Here is a 22,330-nt window from a genome sequence, read left to right on the forward strand (position 1 = left end):
AGGCGTAGTTAGAATGATCCAGACTTGAGTGGATCTGACTTAGGTGTGCTCTGGGCAGGTACACTGCATACATGTATTGAGAGTATATTATCTGAAGTCTGTGCTGGTATGTGGAATGTTGTGATGACTTATGTCACAGCAGCTTGTTTAAAATTTTTGTTACATACTTGTCTTTATATAAATTGAAGTGTCGAGTTGTATGCCATCCTTGGATGGTTGTTGAAAATAGTTCATACGTGTTGAATTAATAAATTCTTTAGAATTTCTGTGCTGCTTAAACTAAGATATTTAATTAGTAATAATTAATAGATTTAGAGCAGTCTTAGCTCCCTGAAATGGCTTTTGTGTAATTTCCAAAGTGAAAAATGTTGTCAGTAATTAAAATACACAAAGTCGTCTAAAAGAAAAGATTATAAATGTTATCAACAATGTTAAATTCATTAAGTAGTTCATTGAAACGGAGAGATATTATCTTCATTTTAAATGGATTACCATTAAGCATGATACCTTACTTTTATTTGGGGTGTTTCACTTATTTAGTGTATCTTATTATACGTAACCAAAGCATTATTTTAATACTTACGAAACTTTATAAGGGATAACTTTGCACTTTAGATGTATTTAAGAAGTTTGCAGCTAGTTAAATATCATCAATATCATGTACTTGAAATGGAAACTACTGTAATGGATATTGTTATGGGATAGCTATATTACGAAAATGAAACAGTTCTATTATTCTGTTATTATCCTATATGGTAAATATATTCTGTAGGAAATAAGTAATAAATTATTCAGCTTGATCTACTAATTAAATGTTATTGACGAAAAGGAATCTTAGTTAACAGATTTCTGTATTCTTCAAGCCCTCTTAAATGAAAAGTTAATTTACATAAAGTAATTAGGATGATAGTACTGTCTTTGAATATCAGAACACACATGCATTTTTTTATATTCAGTGATGTCTCAGTTTTAAGCAGTAAAGCACATCTCAGCTTTTATGTTAAGTTTTATAACCATTTATAACCATTTATCAACCATTTTGAAAATGTATTGTGAAGGAAATTTTTAAAAAATAGTGTTAAAATTTCTCTCTCAGTTTATGAAGGATAAATTGGGGTGGGGGTAGATTTTTGTACTCAATTTCATAGAATAAGAATGCAGAGAAGTACAAGAAATAACAGACTAAGACGGTCTGATTAGGAGCCTATATAAGAAGCAAAAAGGCCCTTGACTATTTATTGCCTTCGCTTAAATTCCTGAGGAATGCTTCCTATCTTTATGTTGAAAGACTGATTATCTTTTACCAGGCTTGTAGTTTTGGTAGAAATTAGGTTATAGATTAGATTCAGATGTCTCACCCAATAGGGGCATAATCTGCTGCTTTCTAAATTAGATACAGATATGTGTTGGAAGTATAAAGTTGGACAGCTCAGAACTGGGAAGTTGGTAGTTTTACTAACCTGAGCTCTTTAGAGATTGAGAAATCTGACATTATTAAAACTTGAGAAAATCAGTTTTAAGGGGATGTATCTGACTCTTTTAGGATGTAGATTCTAGTCATGTGTATTTAAAAAGCTTTTTGAGTAAAAAAAGCTTTTTGGGTAAAAACAGAAACACTTGTGTTAACAAGTGTTTTCTGGTAAAGTCCTGGTTGAGTCACTGCTTAAGCTCCTAAGTCCTTATGCCATAGCTTTTGGTCAAAGTGGTAGTTTTAAAAATGTGGTTTCTGGAACTTAACTTTTTTTTCCCCTTGGCAAAAAGACTTAAAAAGGTGTGTACCTTGAAATAAAAATAATGAGATTTTCTGATTGCATATTTCCTTGAAATTAGATTATCACATTTGAGTTTATCAGGTTTTGGTTAATCTGCAGAATTACTGTATTTTAATAACAATTTAATGTATATTTTAGATAACCCTGTGAAACATTTCAGATTTAAACTTACTAATAATTCCTGTTGTTCACTTTTTAGTCTTAATGTAGATGCCTGTTAAAAAAAATTATTTTTGTGGGATTGGTAAGCCATTTGATTATGTTGAAATAGTAGCTGATAGTTAAAATTAAAGCCAAAATTCAAATCATTTGATTTTATTTTCAACTTGACAGCTATCGACACCGTAGAACAGAGCAAGAGGAGGATGAAGAACTACTAACAGAAAGTTCCAAAGCAACCAATGTTTGCACTCGTTTTGAAGACTCTCCATCATGTACGTTAAACACACTTAATTACATGATTTTAAAAAAATCCTTCTTTGAGACATCCTTTGGTTAATGTTTTGGATTTGTCTTGGCTGTTATTTATAAAGGGAAGTTTTAGTAATCTTAGATATTTGGTTGTGAAATAAGCTTTAGATTTCGATGGAGATGATAGCATGTTATATGATAGTAGTGCTGTATTTTCAAAGGTGTATAAGATACCATTGTGTTTATTATTGGCCTACGGTATATATAAAACCAGGAATGGTTTTGCCTTATATTTGTACTAGATAAGAAAACTAATTTGTTTTTAAAAGAAGGTACTTAATGAAGACTTTTGCTTACTCATCTCCTGATGTTTTTATATTAATTTGTTTTAATTTTTAATGAAATATATTTGTTATTAATGGATTTCCTTCCCTTTGTCTTTATTGAAGCCTAACAATTTTTCTTTCAACCTCCATCTTTGTCACTTCACTGGTTTATGTCATCACAACATAGCGGTTGTATGTAAAAATTTATATAGGACATGATATTTGGGTTTTTTTTTTAATTACTATAGCCTCGAACTTCAGCCAGACAGATAACTAGTTAGAAATTCAGCAATCTGCTTAAGGTCTATACCTTCAGATTTTTTTTGGCTACAGAGTACCCAGTCTCCATTTCTTTTCCTAGAGGCTAGAGCTAAGATGTGAGGCACAAGGGGGAAAGGAAATTTGGATTAATTTGGGTATTTCTTTCTCACATTTCTACATTGTAACTAGTTTCCCCAGCATTGGTTAGCTTTTCATACTTAAGTAGTATTTTTCAAAAAGGGACAGGGTACAGAATATACATATTTTAAAAAATCAAGTGATTGTGTTGTGTATATTTGATAATCCTTGGGAGGGACAAAATAAGTCATATACCTTGACAGGATGTGGTCTTTCTATGTAAGATTTTGAAAAAGTAACTTAGGAAAAATATTTCCTATTTTCCCTTTTTTACTAGGAGGAAAATAAAATCCCCACAAAACCTCTCTATTTGATCTTCACAAAAACTGAAAACAGTTAGAAACACTTGTGTTAACATTAAGAAGAGAAGTAAAGGGACCAGAGAATCTCAAGGACCAGTAGATGGGTAACATAAGAACTGAGTGATTGGGGTGGGTACTCTGAGCTTGCAGTCATGTTTCCTGCCTGCACTTGGTTGTCTTCCATATCTATCTGCTCCCACTCCACTCCAGACCACAGCAGCTACCTCTAGTGTTTTGGAATTTGCAGAATTACCATTATATAGGAATCTCCTAGTCAAGAAAGTGAAGTCAGTAGACATGTATAAGCCCAAGTTAAACATCTGAGTATCAGATAAAGGGGACTGACTTGTATTTCTTGTTTGAAAATGTACGTTGTTTGTTCTTTTGTTCTTAGATGTAAAATGGGGTAAACTGAGAGATTATCAGGTCCGAGGATTAAATTGGCTCATTTCTTTATATGAGAATGGCATCAACGGTATCCTTGCAGATGAAATGGTACGTGTTTGGTAGTTTTCTTGAAGGCCATATTTTGTAATTTAAAATATTTTATACATTACAGTGATAAAAGTTAAGATGCTATAACATAGTTTTGTTTCTTACAGTCTGGAACTATTAGCAAACTAATCGTTTCTCAAATTGTTATAAGTAGCTTGGTTTAGTTGCATAAGTGGAATCTATACTTCAATTGTGAGGAATTACCATCTATGAAAATACAGTAAATTTAAAAATAATACATTTTGGGAAGCAAGCATGCTATTGGTTGACTTTCATAGTACAATGATTTGACCATTTCCTTCTACTTCTATAAAATACGAGTGAGATCATTGGATGTTTATCACCATTAAATATTAAATTTTTTCCAGGGTGGCAGCTTGTACAGTTCTGTTTCATAAGGCGTTTTATCTCATTTACTACTTACTAGTTGTGTAATGGATATTTTAAAAAAGTTTCCTTATCGTTATAGTGGTGAAACACTTAATTGGTTGGGGAAAGTAGGAAGCCAAAAGAAATGTGTTTGAATTCTGTCTCTGCCAGGTGACCCTAGGAAAGTCACTTAAACTGTCTAGGCTTTTTGAGGGTGATAATAGTACCCTCCTCATAGACTTGTGAAGATGACATGATACAACACTTGTAAACCTTGACACACATTAAGTTGTTGCTGTATGTTAGTTATTTTATACACATAGCATTTCTTTTAAATGTTCCTGTATGTCTTGTGAGGGATTAATATGGAAGACTGCTTATCTTTTTCATTGCTTTGTGCTTGTTCTGAAATCTTGCAGGGCCTGGGAAAGACTCTTCAAACAATTTCTCTTCTTGGATACATGAAACACTATAGAAACATTCCTGGTCCTCATATGGTTTTGGTCCCTAAGTCTACATTACACAACTGGATGAGTGAATTCAAGAGATGGGTACCAACACTTAGATCTGTTTGTTTGATAGGAGATAAAGAACAAAGAGTAAGTTTCTAGTATTTTATTATATTTTTGAAATTAAATAGAATTTAGGCTTGGAGTAGGGGGTTAGTTGGAGGAAGGATAAAAGAGAAGGGGTCTACACAAGTATTAGTAACTTACAAATGTGATATTGTCTTGGTGGTTAAGATCATACTGGGGAGAAGGCGTTAGAGACTGTAGAAAGCTGGAAGAATATGGTTTGTTTCTCCCCATTTTGGGAATGGTTGTATAAAATCAAAGCCTGTGCTTTCAATGTAGAAGTACTTTCTCCTTTTTAAAAGAAGTTTTGAACGTGTGGAGTGTTTGGAAAATGTGTATAGTGGTAGTAGTCATAGAATTGTAGTTTTTAAAGGTGGATTGAGTCCATTATAGTTACTTGGTGAGTTGTTAGTGATATTTAACAAAATAAGTTGGTCGACAATAGCCTTTTGGGAAGAAGACATGGAAATAATATTATTAAGCACATAAAACTCAGATTTGGAAATTTATTCAGACTGTGTTGAATGACTATGCACTTATTTTGTTTTTCCTTTGTTTAGCTGTCAATAATGAGTCTAGATTTTTTTTCTCTTCTTTTATGTTTTGGGTATTTTAAGTTACCAGATTGCTTTTTATGTGTTGGGGCCTGATTACTTAACCACTCTTTGCTTCAGTTTCCTTACCTGTAAAATGAGACTAATAATAGCAATGTGTTAATACATTTATAAACTTGAATGAAAATGCAAACTATCCTTCAGCTGTCATCCTTTGTTAAAAGAGCTGTCTTTGCTAAAAAATCCCCTCTCCTTTGCTTAAAACTATCTCCTAAGACTTTCAAGACTTAGTAGAATTGTAGAGAGATGATTTTAGAGTGTCTGTTGAATTTTTGCACTGATTAACTTTGTCAGTTTTAAAAATTTAATGGCTTTGATAGTGAAATGATTAATGAAGTTACTTCAGTGGTAGGAAAGCTAGTTCTAAATGCTTGCATAATATAGCTACTCTACACCTTTTTAATAATTCCAACCCCCTTTTGACAGATACTAGTCATCAATACATTTATATAGTTTATTTCCATATGATGTAATATAGAAATGTATAGTTTATTTCTGCATGATGTGATTTTTTTCTCTTGCTACACAGGCTGCTTTTGTCAGAGACGTTTTATTACCAGGAGAATGGGATGTATGTGTAACATCTTATGAAATGCTTATTAAAGAGAAGTCTGTGTTCAAAAAATTTAATTGGAGATACTTAGTAATAGATGAAGCTCACAGGATCAAAAACGAAAAATCTAAGGTATTTTGATATATAGGCGTAAAAGTCATTTGTGCCTTTATTTAAGAATTTGATCAATATGTAAAATATCCTAATGATGAATTTGGTTCTTTTCTTTCAGTTGTCAGAAATAGTGAGGGAATTTAAGACTACAAATCGACTTTTATTAACTGGAACGCCTCTTCAGAACAACTTGCATGAGCTCTGGTCACTTCTTAATTTTTTGTTGCCAGATGTATTTAATTCAGCTGATGTAAGTATATTTCTAATTGCTTTCTGGCTAGTATTTTGTTTAATGTATTATTTTTAATAGAAGTGGCCTCTATTTCAGCATTGCTTGAAATAATCATTAATTTTTCATGGTTTTATGTAGTTAGCCTGGCGTAACCTACTAAGTTGTCTCTGTGTTACGGGAATTTACTTTTGTGCCTGTTGGTTTCAGTCCCATCTTAAATCATGGTTTTCTTTCTCTGGAATGGCATAGATTGTCACTCCTATTTGGTAGTCATATTGGCCTGTTTCGGTGGCTCTAGGTTGATTGCTTATGTTTTCAAGGTACTGCTCAAGTTATTCCCAAAGTGCCTCATGTTCATTGCCCGTGTGTCTCACATTCACTGCCCGTGGTTTAAGTCCCAAAAATGACCATCAAATTTGGTGAAATCTGTCTAGCTATTCTTATGGTATGATCTAACAAACAAATAGAATCTAATCTTTACCTTTGTGGATTATTTGCAGTGATGGAAATGGTAGTAATAGTAAATTAGCTAGTTGAATTAATAGTTGTCCCTAGGAACATAAAATATATATCAAGAGCCTGTGCTATTAGTAATTACAGCTTTTTGCTGGATCAGAGTTTATTTTTGAACCTTGATATGCACAGCTGGAGACAGTGTGTGTGTGTTGGGGGGCTCTTTGAAGAGCTCCACATTAGTACATCTATACAAATAAGTTCTAAAAAGGTACAGATTTTGGTTTATTGTGTTAAGGATCATTTTAAAAGAATAGAGAAATTTGTGTTGTAAAGATATTTAATAAAAATCCAAACACAATTTTACATCTGCTATTTATACATTTTTATGTTTTTGAGGTAATTTTGCTTACCACATTGACACTTTTGTTTAATCCACATAAAGCTTTGCTTTAGTTAATACAATGAATTCTAAGATTATATTTACTCAAAAACAAATATAGTACATACATATGTTCAAGAGGTAAGAATAGGGAAACTGTCCTTGTTCAAATTCTACCCAGATAGCAATGAAATGCTAGTAATCTCAATTTCACTTTTAGTAAGTTTGATTAAAATTTACATTGCTCTGGAAATCTTGAATTTGAATAGTCTGAATGATCTTAGAGAACAAACTATAAAGTGATTTTCTTTTAATTTTTAAGCTTTTATGAAACTAAATATTTTTCAAGAATGTTAATTTTCTAATGTTTTTATAAAACTTGCGTTCCAACTTTTCACTGTGAAACTTGTCATCTTGATGTGTTTGAGAAAAAATGTTTAGAAAGTAATACTACTAAACTACTTGTTCTAAAATTAAGTGATACAGTGACATGCCTATGAAAATAGGGCTGTGGACTAAAAAATTTTTATGGATTACAACTCAAATATTATACTAATTCTAGAAATCATTTTTATATCTGGCATTTTAGGGCATTTGTTGTTAATATTATCTCTGATTTGAGCATATATTTTGTTTGCTAATTTAGGACTTTGATTCCTGGTTTGATACAAACAACTGCCTTGGGGATCAAAAGCTAGTTGAGAGGCTTCACATGGTAAGTATTTTAGAGTAGTGTTAAACCATATTCCTAATGGGAGAAAGGACAGAGATTTAAAGATTATTTTCCTTTTCACAAAAAGCATAATGGCTGTAGAATCAGATGTTTGAATTCTGCCACTTAACCATTTAATGGGAGTAGGGGATGATGTATGGTGATTTTAGCATTAGAACCTAGAATGAAATTCCTAACTTAACGAAGGGAAAAAGTGGTCTCTTAGATTTAAAAGAAGTGCAGTGGGGGAAAGAAAAATTGCATAATGACTAATATGGACAAGTTTTCAAAGCTTAGTTCCATTTACATTTCATTGAAGAATCTAACAGGTTTACTTCTGAAAGGGCTAAAGATCTATCTATTTGAAAATCTGGTGACAGTATGTATAAGCAACTGGTAATATTACGTTGTGAGCAGAGTTGATACGTTATTGCTTTGATGTCTGGCTTTGTTACTAATGTATAGCTTCCTAGGAAAGTTCTTAAGTGAAAGTTTGTAGGTAGGGAAATTTCTCTAATAGATCCCAGATTAGGATACCCTGGTCAGCAGGATAAAGCAGGGCCTTGTAAGAATGTCCTTTAAGGCCTTTAATGACCTAACCCAGGCATTCTCAACCTTGATTGTTGACATTTTGGTCTGGATAAATCTTTGGGGTGTGGAGGGTAGGGAGAGAGGGAAGGAGGTAGATGGTCGTCCTTTGTATTATAGTATGTTTAACAGCATCCCTGACACCACTTCTTACTACATGCCAGTAGTAACATATCTCCAGTTGTGATAACTAAAAATGTTCCCAGACATTGCATTTGTACCCTGGGGGGCAAAATGGCACCTCCTCCTTGACCTAACCTAACACTTTCTAGCTTCTGTTTCACTTCTTTGTATATTGAGCTTAAGTTTGATAGTATTGTTGACCCCACTGTAAACATTGTGCTAATTCCAATCTTTTGTTTGTTTGTTTGTTTTTATTTTTGTGATGGGGGTCTCACTCTGTCTCCTGGGCTGGAGTGCAGTGGCACAATCATAGCTCACTGCAACCTCAAACTTCTGGGCTCAAGCGATACTCCTGCCTCAGTTTCCCAAGTAGCTAAGACTGCAGGTGTGCGCCACCACACATGGCTGATTTTATTTTATTTTTTAGAGACTAGGTCTAATTATGTTGCCCAGGCTGGCTGGTCTTAAACTCCTGGTCTCAAGTGATCCTCTCACCTCAGCCTCCCAGAGTGTTGTGATTACAGGTGTGAAACTGCCCTGCTTCCAGTCTGTTTTGTTTATTGTTTTTGCTATATCTAGAATCCCCTTTCCTGACCTTTTTACTAATATCTAGCCCAAGTCTTGGTGATATCACCTTCTCCACTGAACACCCAGGCTGAGGCTGGTTCTTTTCTGTATATTCTGTCTTTAATAATCTGAGCATTCTAACACAAGACTTTGCACTGCTGGATTGTAAACATGAAAGCAGGAAATGTTCGTATATTTGTCTTTGTATACCTAGCGCAATGCCTGGCTATGGTGAATATTTGAACAGGAGAAACAAATTTAAGTTTGTGAATGTTCAAGTATTTCTACATAAATTAATTACAAGGTGCTTTATATTGTTATGTACTGAGATTTTTGTTAAATATTTGAAGGTGATAATCTCCTAGGTACCTTTATTTCAATTTAGGTGGCATTCAAGCATCTAAGTACTCTATATTTACTTATTCGAAGGATCGTGGAATTTATATGTAATCTTGGGGGTGGAAAAGGAGGCAGAGGAACTTGATTTTCCTTCCTGCATATTTTTTCTTACCCTTCTGTTCTTGACTTTCCTTTAATAAATGCATAAGCACATGTAGGTAAAGCAAACTAAAACAACTCACACAGCAGAATCAACCAGTTTTGGCAGCTCTGTTTATTTTGTTCAGAGGGTATTTTGAAAATGTTTATCAAGTCAGGGAGAAGAGGTCTGGTTGCTGCCTCTCTACTTTTTTTTTTTTTTTTTTTTTAGACAGAGTCTCACTCTTTTGCCCGGGCTAGAGTGAGTGCCGTGGCGTCAGCCTAGCTCACAGCAACCTCAAACTCCTGGGCTCAAAGTAATCCTTCTGCCTCAGCCTCCCGAGTAGCTGGGACTACAGGCATGCGCCACCATGCCCGGCTAATATTTTCTATATATTTTTTAGTTGTCCAATTAATTTCTTTGTATTTTCTTAGCAGAGACGGAGTCTCACTCTTGCTCAGGCTGGTTTCGAACTCCTGAGCTCAAACAATCCGCCCACCTCGGCCTCCCAGAGTGCTAGGATTACAGGTGTGAGCCACCACGCCCAGCCTGCCTCTCTACTTTTTATCCTGCTCTATACTCTGAAATTTCCACTGTAGCATCTGTGGTCCTATATTGAAAAGGAGATTTAGAAGTGAGTTTGGGTATGCTTAGGAATGAGATAACTCTTACTCAATGTATCAGTTATATAATGCTTAAAAAAAAAAAAAAAAGAAAAAACCTTATTCCCCCCAGAAAATACCTTAATAGTTTATTAACAACCCCCAAGTTTATGGGTTGGCTTGGTGGTTTCTTTGCTGGTTTCACCTGTGTTTATCCAGCTGCATTTAGCTGGACAATTCTAGAAGAGAACCAGTGGGACTAAAAGTTTTCACTCACATGTCTGGCAGTTGCTTCTGGCGATTGACTAGGACTAAACTTGCTTCCCTAAATGGCGATAGTAGAGAAGTGTTGCTGATTAATTTTTTCATTAATTTTTAAGTTTGTGATATAGTCAGTATTTTTATAAGCCAGTGTAAATAGGACAAAGGAAGGTACAAAAAAGGCTATCCTTAGTTTCATAGGTATTTTAAAACTTAGTATTTTATGAAAATGAATGAACTATATTCAATACAAATATACCTCACAAATATCATGTTTAGTAAAATAAATCAGATATAAGTGGGCATATATTGAATAAGTCTGTGTATGTAAAGTTAAAAATGATATCTGGTATCTAAAAGTAAGAATATTGCCTAACTTTTGGGAGGAAAGGGGAGATAGTGACTGGGAAGGGCACAAAAAGGATCGAGGGTATTCTTTTTATCTAGGTGATGAAGACCTGGGCATTTTTACTGTATTTGTTGAAAATTTATTGAACTGTACATTCATGTAAACTATATACTTTATGTATAGTTCACTTCCATAAATGAAGATAGTAAATTTAAAACTAACCATAAAGCGATCTTAATGTGGATCTTAAGCAATGTTAGACAATCTGTATACAAGTAACTAGTTTTAAACTTGAAAGGTAGTATGAGTTGTTGAAAACATCATGTCATCATCTTTAAAATTTATAATTGGTTTTAGTATGAGAGTATAACAAATATATACTCTTTATATATATATACAGGCACACGTTGTTTCTTTATTGCACTTTGTGGATATTGCCTTTTTTAAAAAATTTTTGACAAATTGAAGGTTTTTGGCAACCCTGTGTCAAGGAAGTGTATCAGCACCATTTTTCCAACAACATGTTCTCATTTTGTTAGCAGTAGAGTATTTTTAAATTAAGATGTGCACATTTTTTTTTAGACATGATGCTATTGCACACTTAATAAATAGTATAAACATAGCCTTTATATGCACTGGGGAACAAAAAAAATTTATGCAGCTTGCTTTATTGCAGTAGTCTAGAACTGAACCCATGGTATCTCCAAGGTATTCCTGTATTGAATAAATGATGATCTTGTATTATTATTCTTCAGGAACCCAGTAGTAATAAGTTATATGCAGTCAGCTCTTTGTATTTGTGGGTTCTACATCTACAGTTTCAACCAACTGTGGATTGAAAATATTCGTGTAAAAAATATATAAAATGGGTCGTCGTGTCAGTACTAAACATATACAGACTTTTTTCTTGTTGTTATTCCTCCTAAACAGTATAGTATAGCAACTGTTTACATATCATCTACGTTAAGTCATTGTTTTTTTTTTTGGTTTTTTTTTAAGAGATGGGATCTCACTGTCTCACCGAGGCTGGAGTGTAGTAGCTCACTACAGCCTCAAACTCCTTGGTTTAAGCAGTCCTCCTGCCTCAGCTTCCAGAGTAGCTCGGATTACAAGCCTGCACCACCACGCCCGACTATAGCATTTTTCTGTTTTTTGTAGAGGCAGGGTCTTGCTATGTTGCCCAGGCTGGTTTTGAACTCCTGGCCTCAAGCGATTCTCCTGCCTTAGCCTCCCAAAGTGCTGGGATTACAGACATCAGCCACTGTGCCCGACCTATATTAAGTATTATGTATAAGTAATCTAGAGATGATTTAAAGTATATGGGAGGGGATATGTGTAGGTTCTATGCAAATATACCATTTTATATAAGGTACTTGCATATTTATGGATTTTGGTATTGGGGAGCTGGAACCAATCCAGTAAGGGATGACTGTATTTGAAGGAAGAAGTCCTAAAAATCATTGATATTCAAGCAGAGAAATTTCTTTTCCATGTATTTAAGTGACAGCCTTAAGATTCTGAAATAATACCAATGTTACAGATAAGGCCGTATCTCTTTATTTTTGCTCTAAGGTTTTGCGTCCATTCCTCCTTCGTCGAATTAAGGCTGATGTTGAAAAGAGTTTGCCTCCAAAGAAGGAAGTAAAAATCTATGTGGGTCTCAGCAAAATGCAAAGGGAATGGTATGTGTTCTAAGATGTGTTTGTTATTACTGTTGATTCTTCCCTAAGTCCATTTGTATTTCATTTTTCTAATTTGTATCTTCATGGAATTTGTTTACTGGATTGAACTCAGCCTGAAAAGAGTTTTCTTGACATGTAATGTAGTGCTTACTATTTATGATACAATATCTTGACCCTATTAGATGACAGACTCTGGATGGAAGGTTTATGAATCCAAAAATTATATGAGATTTCATTAAACAGGGATACTTTCAAAACCCTTTCCTTGGGTTTTTTTAAAAACGGGAACTGATGGCACAGTGGAGGAGACATCAGCAGTCCCCAGTCTTTTTGACACCAATGATGGGTTTCGTGGAAGACAGTTTTTCCACGGATGGGGGTGGGAGGAGGGTGGGGGGTTTGTCACCACCTCAGCTCCACCTCAAATCTCAGGTGTTGGATTCTCACGCGGAGCATGCGACCTGGATCCCTTGCATGTGCAATTTGCAGTGGGGTTCGTGCTACTATGAGGGTCTGATGCCACCGCAGATCTCATGTGGGTGGGGCTCAGGCGCAATGAGATGGGGAGCAGCTGTGAGTGCAGGTGGGGCTTCCCTTACTTACCTCCTGCTGTGCGGCGCTTGGATTGGGGACTGCAGTATTATATATACTTAATAGTTCATAAATACGGGGTCATGTATTAGTGCTAGTGGCTGGTGAACTTGTAGATTGTAGAGCTGTGAGAAAACTTAAGTCCTTTTTTTGTGAACCTCCCATAAAGCTATATTTATTTAGCTTAAAAGATTCTCCACTCTGAGTTGATGTTTTATTTTAGGCAAAATAAAATGTCTTTTTGTGAAATGATGGTGATAATACATGGTAGAAATTTTTAAACACTCTCATAGGGCAAAATGAAAAAGTTGAAAACCCTGCTTTTTTAAAAAATCTTTTTCTTTATTTTAAAAATATGCAATTGAAAAGGTCAGAAACCACTGACTTAGGATTCATTTTTGTAGATAGAAAGCTCAATGTGAATTAACAATGTAAAGTGGCCGCAGAAAAAGATACTGTTAACTTTAATGTTAATATAAGTTTAGTGTTCGAAGGAGGGAAATAAACAGAGCTACCCTATTCTTTACTGATCTCACCATGTTTCAAGTATATTCAGTTGCATACTTAATTCTGATAAGTATTTGCAAGAGGCCAGAGTTTTTTGTAAAAGGACTGGAAGGATGTCATATAGAGAACTGGGCGTGTTATCTGGAAAGGGCTCCACTGTAGAAGGTGGGCCAATCTTAAATGTCGTCAAGACTTTTGAAAGGCCATTATAGGGTGGCAAAGATAATAGGCTTATCTTGTATGGCTCTGAAATGCAGAGCTAAGACGTGAGTCAATGCTAAGGGAAGACAAATCTTTTTTAGTTAACAGGTGGATAAACTTTGTATCGGTCAGAATTGTGGGGGAACAGTTTTCCTTGAATGTTATTTTGTGCTCAACGATTGGAAACTAAACATAGATTGCTTAGGCTATTTAAGTTATTATGTTCAGAGGATTCAAGGTCTTGAAACTTTGGTGTTTAGACAGATTACTCATTCCTTCAGGATAATGTCTCTAAATTCTTGGTGTGCATTCAAGATTTTTTATAATCTGGCCTTAGTCTATTGCTTCCCAGACCTCTTATTTCCCTCCCCCTGTATATTTATACATATGTTTAAATCACGTTGTATTCATCTTATTCTCATCATCATGCCTCACCATCTCATGATTCTTCCTCCCTCCTCAGATCTTTGGGTTCTTACTAAATGCTGTGCTAAATTACATGGCATATAGAATTGAATAGTGGTACTTATGTTGCAGAAGACTACAAACTAAAATCATGTTTAAAACTTGTCTTTTACATTTTGCTTACTTAAAAATGTTGTATCATACTGCTTTGTTTTAATTCCACCCAAGGGAACTATTTTGTACTTTTAAAATAATATCCTCAAGGCCCATAGCATAAGTGTGAACATTAGAATACTGTGGGCAATAAAGAAAAACAGAAGGGGAAAAAAAAGGTTACAGATGGTAAATTCCTAACCATATTTTAAATGATGATGAATTGTTTCTAACAGGTATTTTAAGGGTAAGGTGGGGAAGGGGATTAAGTATGTAAAGTGGCAGATTGGTCAGGGAACATTTGAGCTCTCTCAAAATATTTTCTTCTCTCAATAGGTATACCCGGATACTAATGAAAGATATAGATATACTAAACTCAGCAGGGAAGATGGACAAAATGAGGTTATTGAACATTCTGATGCAGTTGAGAAAATGTTGTAATCATCCATATCTCTTTGATGGAGCTGAACCTGGTCCACCTTACACAACAGACATGCATCTAGTTACCAACAGTGGGAAAATGGTGGTATTAGACAAGCTGCTCCCTAAATTAAAAGAACAAGGTATCTATGTTACTGGTATCAAATTGAGTAGTAATGAAAACTGTTTTAAAATTCTCATGTTAAAATGAGGGAGCACTAATTTGGAAATGAGTACTCCGATACTTTCTAAAGTTCAAGTGTGGAACATTAAAAAACTTCTATTCGTTATTTGAGCTCCAGCCTTCACCCCTGATTTTTAGACTTTAAGTCTGTTATAAGGAATCAATAGTTAGAGTGACCACATTTCATGGATTTGGGGGAAGAGCTCCTACTTTATAGATACTGTCCCAGAAATTTTAGCTTTTTGTCATAAAATGTGAAGAATGCTCCTCTCACCCATCCACAGTTCCCAGATCCTCTGTTATACAGTGATGTTGTGTTCATGGTATTCTTCAGTTATTTATGTGGGTTTTTTATTTAATTAAATATGTACATGGACCTAAAACATTTTTATTTATAGTATGCTGACTTTTTGTTGAAAATGGGTATGTCTGTGGTATGCATTTAGGCATATTTAAATTACATGAATGTACAGGGAACTTAATGCAAAACTAGTGTCAACAATTAATAAAAAGTTTGTTTAATCTGTACTGTACCTGCTTCCCTCTTCCCGGATTATTTGAAGCAAATTACAGACATTATAGCACTTAATACATTATTCAGTATATGTTTCTTAAAGATAAATATCACTCCTAAAAATCCATTGATTCTGTAATATCAAGTATACAAATTTTAGATTTTTTTGTTTCTGTATTCATGATAAGAATGACCATTATATCAGTAGATGAATCTCCACTGTGATACTGACTGTCAAAAACATACTGTAAAAGTTAGCAGTGGATCGGTTTACTTTTTTTCCCTTTTTATACCTTTCTGTGGAAATATATTTTTTAAGATGCTTTCTTTGAAAGCAAAGTAATAAAGGGAATTGAATTTAGTTGGGAGGAGTGGCAGGAACTTGGTGGGAGTACTCACATATTAATGGAAAGCTTTACTAAACTCTGCAGGCAAAGTGGAGATTGTTGAACATCCTTATGCATTTGGGGTACAGGAATGTATAACAGCAGCAGATTGTTAGCTTCAACTTCCAGACAACCATTTCAGAATCATTTTTCAAAATTACCCTTTGTCTTCATACATTCTACTGAAGGCATTATGTAGTTGGCTGGAGAAATGGAAAGCAGTTGAATAACTGGAATCATGGCAGATAAGTGAAGGATGATCAGTGTAGAGAGCAGGAGGCACATATTATGGTCCTTTGATTTGGAATGGGTCTTCAGGACTAGAATGAAACCAGAAGTATTGGGTATGTGTTGGGGAATTTTGGGTGCCATATCAATAGAAGAGTTGTAGGATGGTAGAAAGTTATTTTTAAATATATGTGGGGTAACAAGATAATGATTCTCTTAGCCTTTGGAATGGAAAGACTTCCCAAACCAGATGCAAATATTCTTTTCTGTTTACCTTAGTGTGCTGTGTGCAAATACTGCCTTTTTCTATTTGTGCCATAATAGGAAAGAAGTGGGGAATGACTGACTTGGATAATTAATAGAGTTTTTTCCCTTTATAACCAAGTAGGTAACTTAGAATTAAGGGGTAGTTGATCAGTTTTAGTTTTGATTAGCCTTCAATTTTTATATAAATTTTTCTACTTTTAAAAAGCCTCTGATAATGGGTTATTATATTCACCAACAGGTTCTCGAGTACTAATCTTCAGCCAGATGACAAGGGTATTGGACATTTTGGAAGATTATTGCATGTGGAGAAATTATGAGTACTGCAGGTTGGATGGGCAGACACCTCATGATGAGAGACAAGTGAGTAACATTTGGGGTAGGGAGATAAAAAATACCACATAAAATAATTATCTGACACTTATTTTATATCCATAGGAGTCCATCAATGCATACAATGAACCAAACAGCACAAAGTTTGTTTTTATGTTAAGCACACGTGCTGGTGGTCTTGGCATCAATCTTGCCACTGCTGATGTAGTAATCTTGTATGATTCAGATTGGAATCCCCAAGTAGATCTTCAGGCTATGGTAAGAGATAACAAATAAATATGTTCTGTGCTTAGTAGATGTTTTAGTTAGGGCAAGCTAATTCTATAAATATCAGTGACTTAACCCAGTAGAATTTTGTTTTTCTTTGAGCTAATGGTTCGGTGAGAGTATTTTGAAGTGTCTTACATCCATGTTAGGGTATTTCTGTCTTATGGCTCTGCCGTGTCTTAGGACCTTGGAGTCATCTGCTATATCCTCTGCATCCTGTGGACGTAAGGGGGAAGGGAGAGAGTTGAGGATTGCCCAGGAAATTTTTTATGGGTCAGACCTGACATTCCCCACCTTCGCCCCCCACCACTGGCCAGAACTCAAATCTTGTAGCATAACTGACTGCAGGGGAATTGATAAATGATAGTATAGTTGTATCCAAGGAGGAAGGGGAAATGGGTTTGATGAGCAACTAGCATGTCTGCCACTTTAGATGCTTAAAATTTATGCCCATGTACTTGACCAGATTGGGAAGCTTATGCTGAGAAAATTGATACTGCTCATGGCTGGACCATAAACCCAACTTTATAAAATCTCTGGCACTGACCACTTTATCCTGTACTCTTTGTAAGAGTGGCTGGGGAAAAATGATCCATTGTTAGAAGTAAGGGGTGTTTTGTAAGAATGTTATTTGTGAAGTTACCAGAAGTTAAACAGAAAATGGCATTCAAATTAATTTGACTACTTGTATGTAGTTAATTGTATAATATTTCAAGAATAGAGTTTTTGTATTATTTGCTAAGTTCCATTTATTTGTGTCACTTTTTAATCTGATAACAGTGAAAATTTAGATTTGATTTAGGTAGAAAAACATTTTGAATATAAACCAAGGGAAAAAAGATGAAAAAACACTTTTATCATTAAAGATGAATATTATAATTTTGTTTGTATTGTCTGGAGATGTGTTTTTTACAGATTTAGTAACTATGTTGTTTCCTATATGTAAGTTTTTCTTGTGAGATAACCAATTAATTTGATTAAAACTGAGAATTTAAGAAATATTAATGTAATATTAATCCATTTTTAATTATAATTTTAAAAACGTTTTATACTTGAGATTATTTTAATTTTCTTACTATACCCATTTCCAGTGTTAATTATTTGGCTTTTTATCTATATTCAAAATAACATGGTAATTCACTTAGGACCGAGCACATAGAATTGGACAAACCAAGACAGTCAGAGTGTTCCGCTTTATAACTGATAACACCGTAGAAGAAAGAATAGTAGAACGTGCTGAGATGAAACTCAGACTGGATTCAATAGTCATTCAACAAGGTGAGCCTTAGGAATGTAAAGATTTACCAAGTTGGATTGATACGGCCTGTTTTTGTCTACATTTTTTAAAGGAGATTGTTATTAGGCATTTGTTGAGTCAAGCTAGCAGCCAATAGAGATGACATATTTCAGAGAGAATAAACTTTGGTTTTGTTATTAAGAAGATGGGTTTAGGGACTCAGGAAAGTTGAGGTTTGAATATTAACTCTGCAGGTTAACTGTTCTCTTTCATTACCTGAGCTTGTTTTTTCATCTAAATGCAGATAAAAGGTTTTTTAAAGATTGAAAGGAATAATGTATATAAAACATCTGACATTCAGTGTGGTACATATTAAATAGAACTGTGGTGATACAATTTACACGTACTAAACACGCTTGATTACTACCCTGGGGAATACTGAAGAAATAAAAATCAAAGAGTCTGGTTTTATTCTTTTTTCTTGTCTGCAGCTGTTTACTAAGCACCCATCAGATTATTAGGCACTGCTCTTGGTTCTGAGAATACAATGGTGAATGAAACAGACAAGTGTTCTTACTTTCAAAGAGTTTATAATTTAGTTGGGAGGAAGAGACCACGTAAACAATGATAGAAATAGGACTAGAGGGTGAGTGTGGGATTTTATTTTGGTTTGATTAGAGGACACTTCAAGTTCTCATTCTAGATCAGCTTTTAAGGAGGACGTAATATATTTTTTCATGAAGCTTACTACTGTAAAGCTGATGATGAGATATATAAAATGCAAAAACGGGGGTGGGAAACTTAATAGCCTCAAATGTACATTGGTTCCTTTCCTTCTGTAACTGTGTCATGAGCCATATACTCTGTAAAACTGAAAGATACACTGTTAAATTGTTCACTGATTATTTCATGTATGGGTCACTGGTCTCTAATTTACATATAAGGGAATATTTTACATTTCTTTGGTATCTCATAATGCCAGCCATATTGTTAGCCACATGTCTGAATACAATACATGATTATTGTTACTAATTGTTTTTGTTAATAATAGCTTAACATTGAGTGCTTGCTTTGTGCCAGGCAATGTGCTAAATTCTTAACATTCATTATCTCCTTTAGTCTTAGGGTCAACTTGACGAGATGTTTGACATCAGAGTGAGAGGCCTTAGACAGATTAAGTCTCTTGTCCACTGTATACAGCTCGGAAATGACTCAGTTTAGGGGTTCAAGAACTATGTTAACTATTAATGTGTTTAATTAGGAAAGTCTCTGGAGACTTCTGGAGCCTGCCAACCCATGAGATGATGTCTCATGGGTGATATAATTAATGGCTTATGTTTTTTCATCACACTCATCCATGTGTTTTGACAAACACCTGCCATATGGTTCTTGTTCTCAATTATTCTCACTATAAAATTTTTTTAAGATTAAAAATCTTAATTGATGTATCATATATAATAAACTTAGAAATCTGAGTTTTTGACTTAAGTTTTTTTTTTTTTAAATATTTACTGGGGTGAATTTTGGAGCAAACCTTTGGGCTAGTAGCTTTGTTGTCCCATTTGTAGCTATATTACTCAAACAGCAAGCCTCAGGTGCATAGCTCTGTGTTAATGTTTTGTGGACTGAGGGACATAATTAAAAATGGGAGCGTATACAGAAGCACTTTATATCTCAAAGGCTTCCTCCCTGCCCAGTGGGGAAGTAGTTTGCATAAGCCTGAAAACATTTTGATAGTAATGAGATAACTAGCAATTCAAAGAGGCATATTTTGTGGATATATCGCGACTTTGAAATGTCACAGATGTTTGTTTGTACATTCTATTAGGGATCCAAAACCGTGACACAAATATTTAAAAAAGTCGTTGAACACAATTTGGATCTTTTTCCACTTATTGCAAGTTGGTTGGAAATATAAAAATTGAAGCTTTATTTAGGCATATGTAAATTACCCTTGAGGGTGAAAACAATTCTTTGTAGGTTTTTGTTTGTTTTGATACCTGTATTTTTGAAAACACAAATTACAGACTTGGCCAAATTCCTGCCAGCTTAAGATGTTCAGTAATTTATTAATGTTGTGTTTCTTTTGTGACCCCAATTAGTTTTTAGGAGTTTCAGTTCTTAATGTCAGGAAGTTTTCAGAAACTGCTATTATATATTTTAATTCTTCTATAAAGTTTGGCTATATGAAGGTTTTTTGGTATCTCACTTTTCTGAGGAAAAAAAGGGATTTGGGAGTATAAATATCTTTCTGTTCATCAGAAACTTATTTATTAGGTTATTAAGTATAAAATACCCAATTTCCTTAAGTACTAAGTTTGACAGTTGATATCTCTGACATTTCACTCTGACACTTCTTATTTTACTTTTATTGTGAAGGTACATCCTCAGGCTTGCAAATGCACATTTTGCTTTTGATTATCTTTCAAATTTTTTTAGAGCAAGTTTTGCAAAACCATGAATAAATCAAAAATTGGTGTTATTTTCGAATACAAATTCCGTCATGGAACCAATGCAGCACAGACAGCTCAGAATATCAGTGAAGTTTTTGGGAAGGATGTGGCTAATGAACATGCACTACGTGGATGGTTTGAGAAGTTCTGTTGATTTTAATCTTGAAAATGAGCCACATGGGCGACCTGAGACCAAGGTGGATAATGATGAGATGAAAGCTGTAGTGGAAGTGAATCCATCTCAGCCTACTCACAAATTAGCAGCTAGGTTTGATGTTTACAATTCCAACAATATTGGACCATTTGAAACAAATTGGCAAGGTAAAGAAGCTAAATAGGTGGGTTTCGCATGAATTTAATGAGCATCAGAAAAGAAATCGTCTGGAGCTTGCCTTTCTTTGCTTTCATGACATAAAGGCAAACATTTCTACACCGTATTGTTACATGTGATGAAAAGTGGATTCTTTTTGACAATTGTAAGAGTTCGGCACCGTGGTTGGTTGGATAAAGATGACGTGCCGAAACACCGTCCAAAACCGAATATTCATCCAAAAAGCTAATGGTATCTGTTGGTCTAGTGCTGGTCCACTACAGCTTCATGAAACCTGATCAGTCAATTGCAGATGTCTACTGCAACCAGTTGGAGGAAATGATGAGGATGCTTGTGCTAAAGCAGCTGAGATTGGTTAATAGAGACAGGCCAATCCTCTTGCAAGACAATGCTTGACCACATACCGCACAAACAACGCTGCTCAAACTACAGAAGCTGGACTTAGAAACTCTCTGTCGTCCACTGTATTCACCAGACGTTGCACCAACTGACTACCACTTTTTTCAGGCCTTAGAACACTTCTTGCAAGGAAAAATATTCAATTCTCTAAATAAACTGTGGGAAACACCTTTTCTGATTTCATTGCCACTCGTTCTCCTGACTTCTTTGCTGCTGGCATAAACCAGCTGCTGTTAAGATGGCAAAACTGTATCAATAGTTTAGGTGCATACTTTGATTAATTATACCGCTTCTTATTTGAGATATAACAAACTATACTTTTGAGTCAAAATCAGATATTTCATATTTAATGACCTAATATAATGCTCCCATCAGTTGAAACTTGTGGTTTTTTAAAAATTAATTTTGCCAATAATTTTGATTTTCAGACATCTCAAATTACTATATTTACCCCACAAAAGAATATATTTCATTGAGACAGTATACATAGGCTTCATTATGTAATACATAAGCTTTAGAAACATTTCAAAGCTTACCAACTGAAAATTCGGTGTTAAATTTAAAAATGAAAGTGATCAGATGTGAATAAATAGTAACAAATGATGGATGTTTGAGACAAAATTACAAGGTATTACACATAATATTTAAAATTTCAAGTTTCCAATAAAGTCTGTTTGATAACCTTTATACAACACAATCTTTTTTTAGGGAGGCTTGTGGATCAGAATCTGAACAAAATTGGGAAAGATGAAATGCTTCAAATGATTCGACATGGGGCAACACATGTATTTGCCTCAAAGGAAAGTGAGATCACTGATGAGGATATTGATGGTATTTTGGAAAGAGGTGCAAAGAAGGTGAGATGTGTATTAAATGATGCTTTTAATATAACATATTTTAGATCAGAAGTGTTTGAGGAAATATTTGTTATGTGAATTACAGATAATCTTATTTCCATAAAAGGAAGTTTTTATTAACTGTAAATAAAGTCTAATTCATTTTTAGTATAGGTCTCATGCTTTTTTTTTCTGAATGTAGTAAGGTGTTTCCTTTGTTCTTTAGACTGCAGAGATGAATGAAAAGCTCTCTAAGATGGGT

The 22,330-nt window shown here is 34.5% G+C and overlaps 1 protein-coding gene across 1 annotated transcript in view; it reads left to right on the forward strand.

Annotated features, from left to right (window-relative positions):
* Positions 1–22,330, forward strand: part of SMARCA5 (SWI/SNF related, matrix associated, actin dependent regulator of chromatin, subfamily a, member 5) — a 39,371-nt gene that overhangs the window by 9,194 nt on the left and 7,847 nt on the right. The window contains exons 4-16 of the mRNA XM_012642732.1: positions 2,106–2,206; positions 3,605–3,705; positions 4,494–4,673; positions 5,793–5,948; positions 6,049–6,180; positions 7,644–7,712; positions 12,250–12,359; positions 14,553–14,779; positions 16,454–16,575; positions 16,651–16,803; positions 17,958–18,090; positions 21,941–22,089; positions 22,295–22,328. Of these exons, the coding sequence (XP_012498186.1) occupies positions 2,106–2,206; positions 3,605–3,705; positions 4,494–4,673; positions 5,793–5,948; positions 6,049–6,180; positions 7,644–7,712; positions 12,250–12,359; positions 14,553–14,779; positions 16,454–16,575; positions 16,651–16,803; positions 17,958–18,090; positions 21,941–22,089; positions 22,295–22,328 (1,667 nt within the window). The remainder of the gene's footprint in view (positions 1–2,105; positions 2,207–3,604; positions 3,706–4,493; positions 4,674–5,792; positions 5,949–6,048; positions 6,181–7,643; positions 7,713–12,249; positions 12,360–14,552; positions 14,780–16,453; positions 16,576–16,650; positions 16,804–17,957; positions 18,091–21,940; positions 22,090–22,294; positions 22,329–22,330) is intronic.

This window comes from Propithecus coquereli, unplaced genomic scaffold (assembly GCF_000956105.1).
Source record: "Propithecus coquereli isolate 6110/MARCELLA unplaced genomic scaffold, Pcoq_1.0 Scaffold185, whole genome shotgun sequence".
In the NCBI taxonomy this organism is placed as follows: domain Eukaryota; kingdom Metazoa; phylum Chordata; class Mammalia; order Primates; family Indriidae; genus Propithecus; species Propithecus coquereli.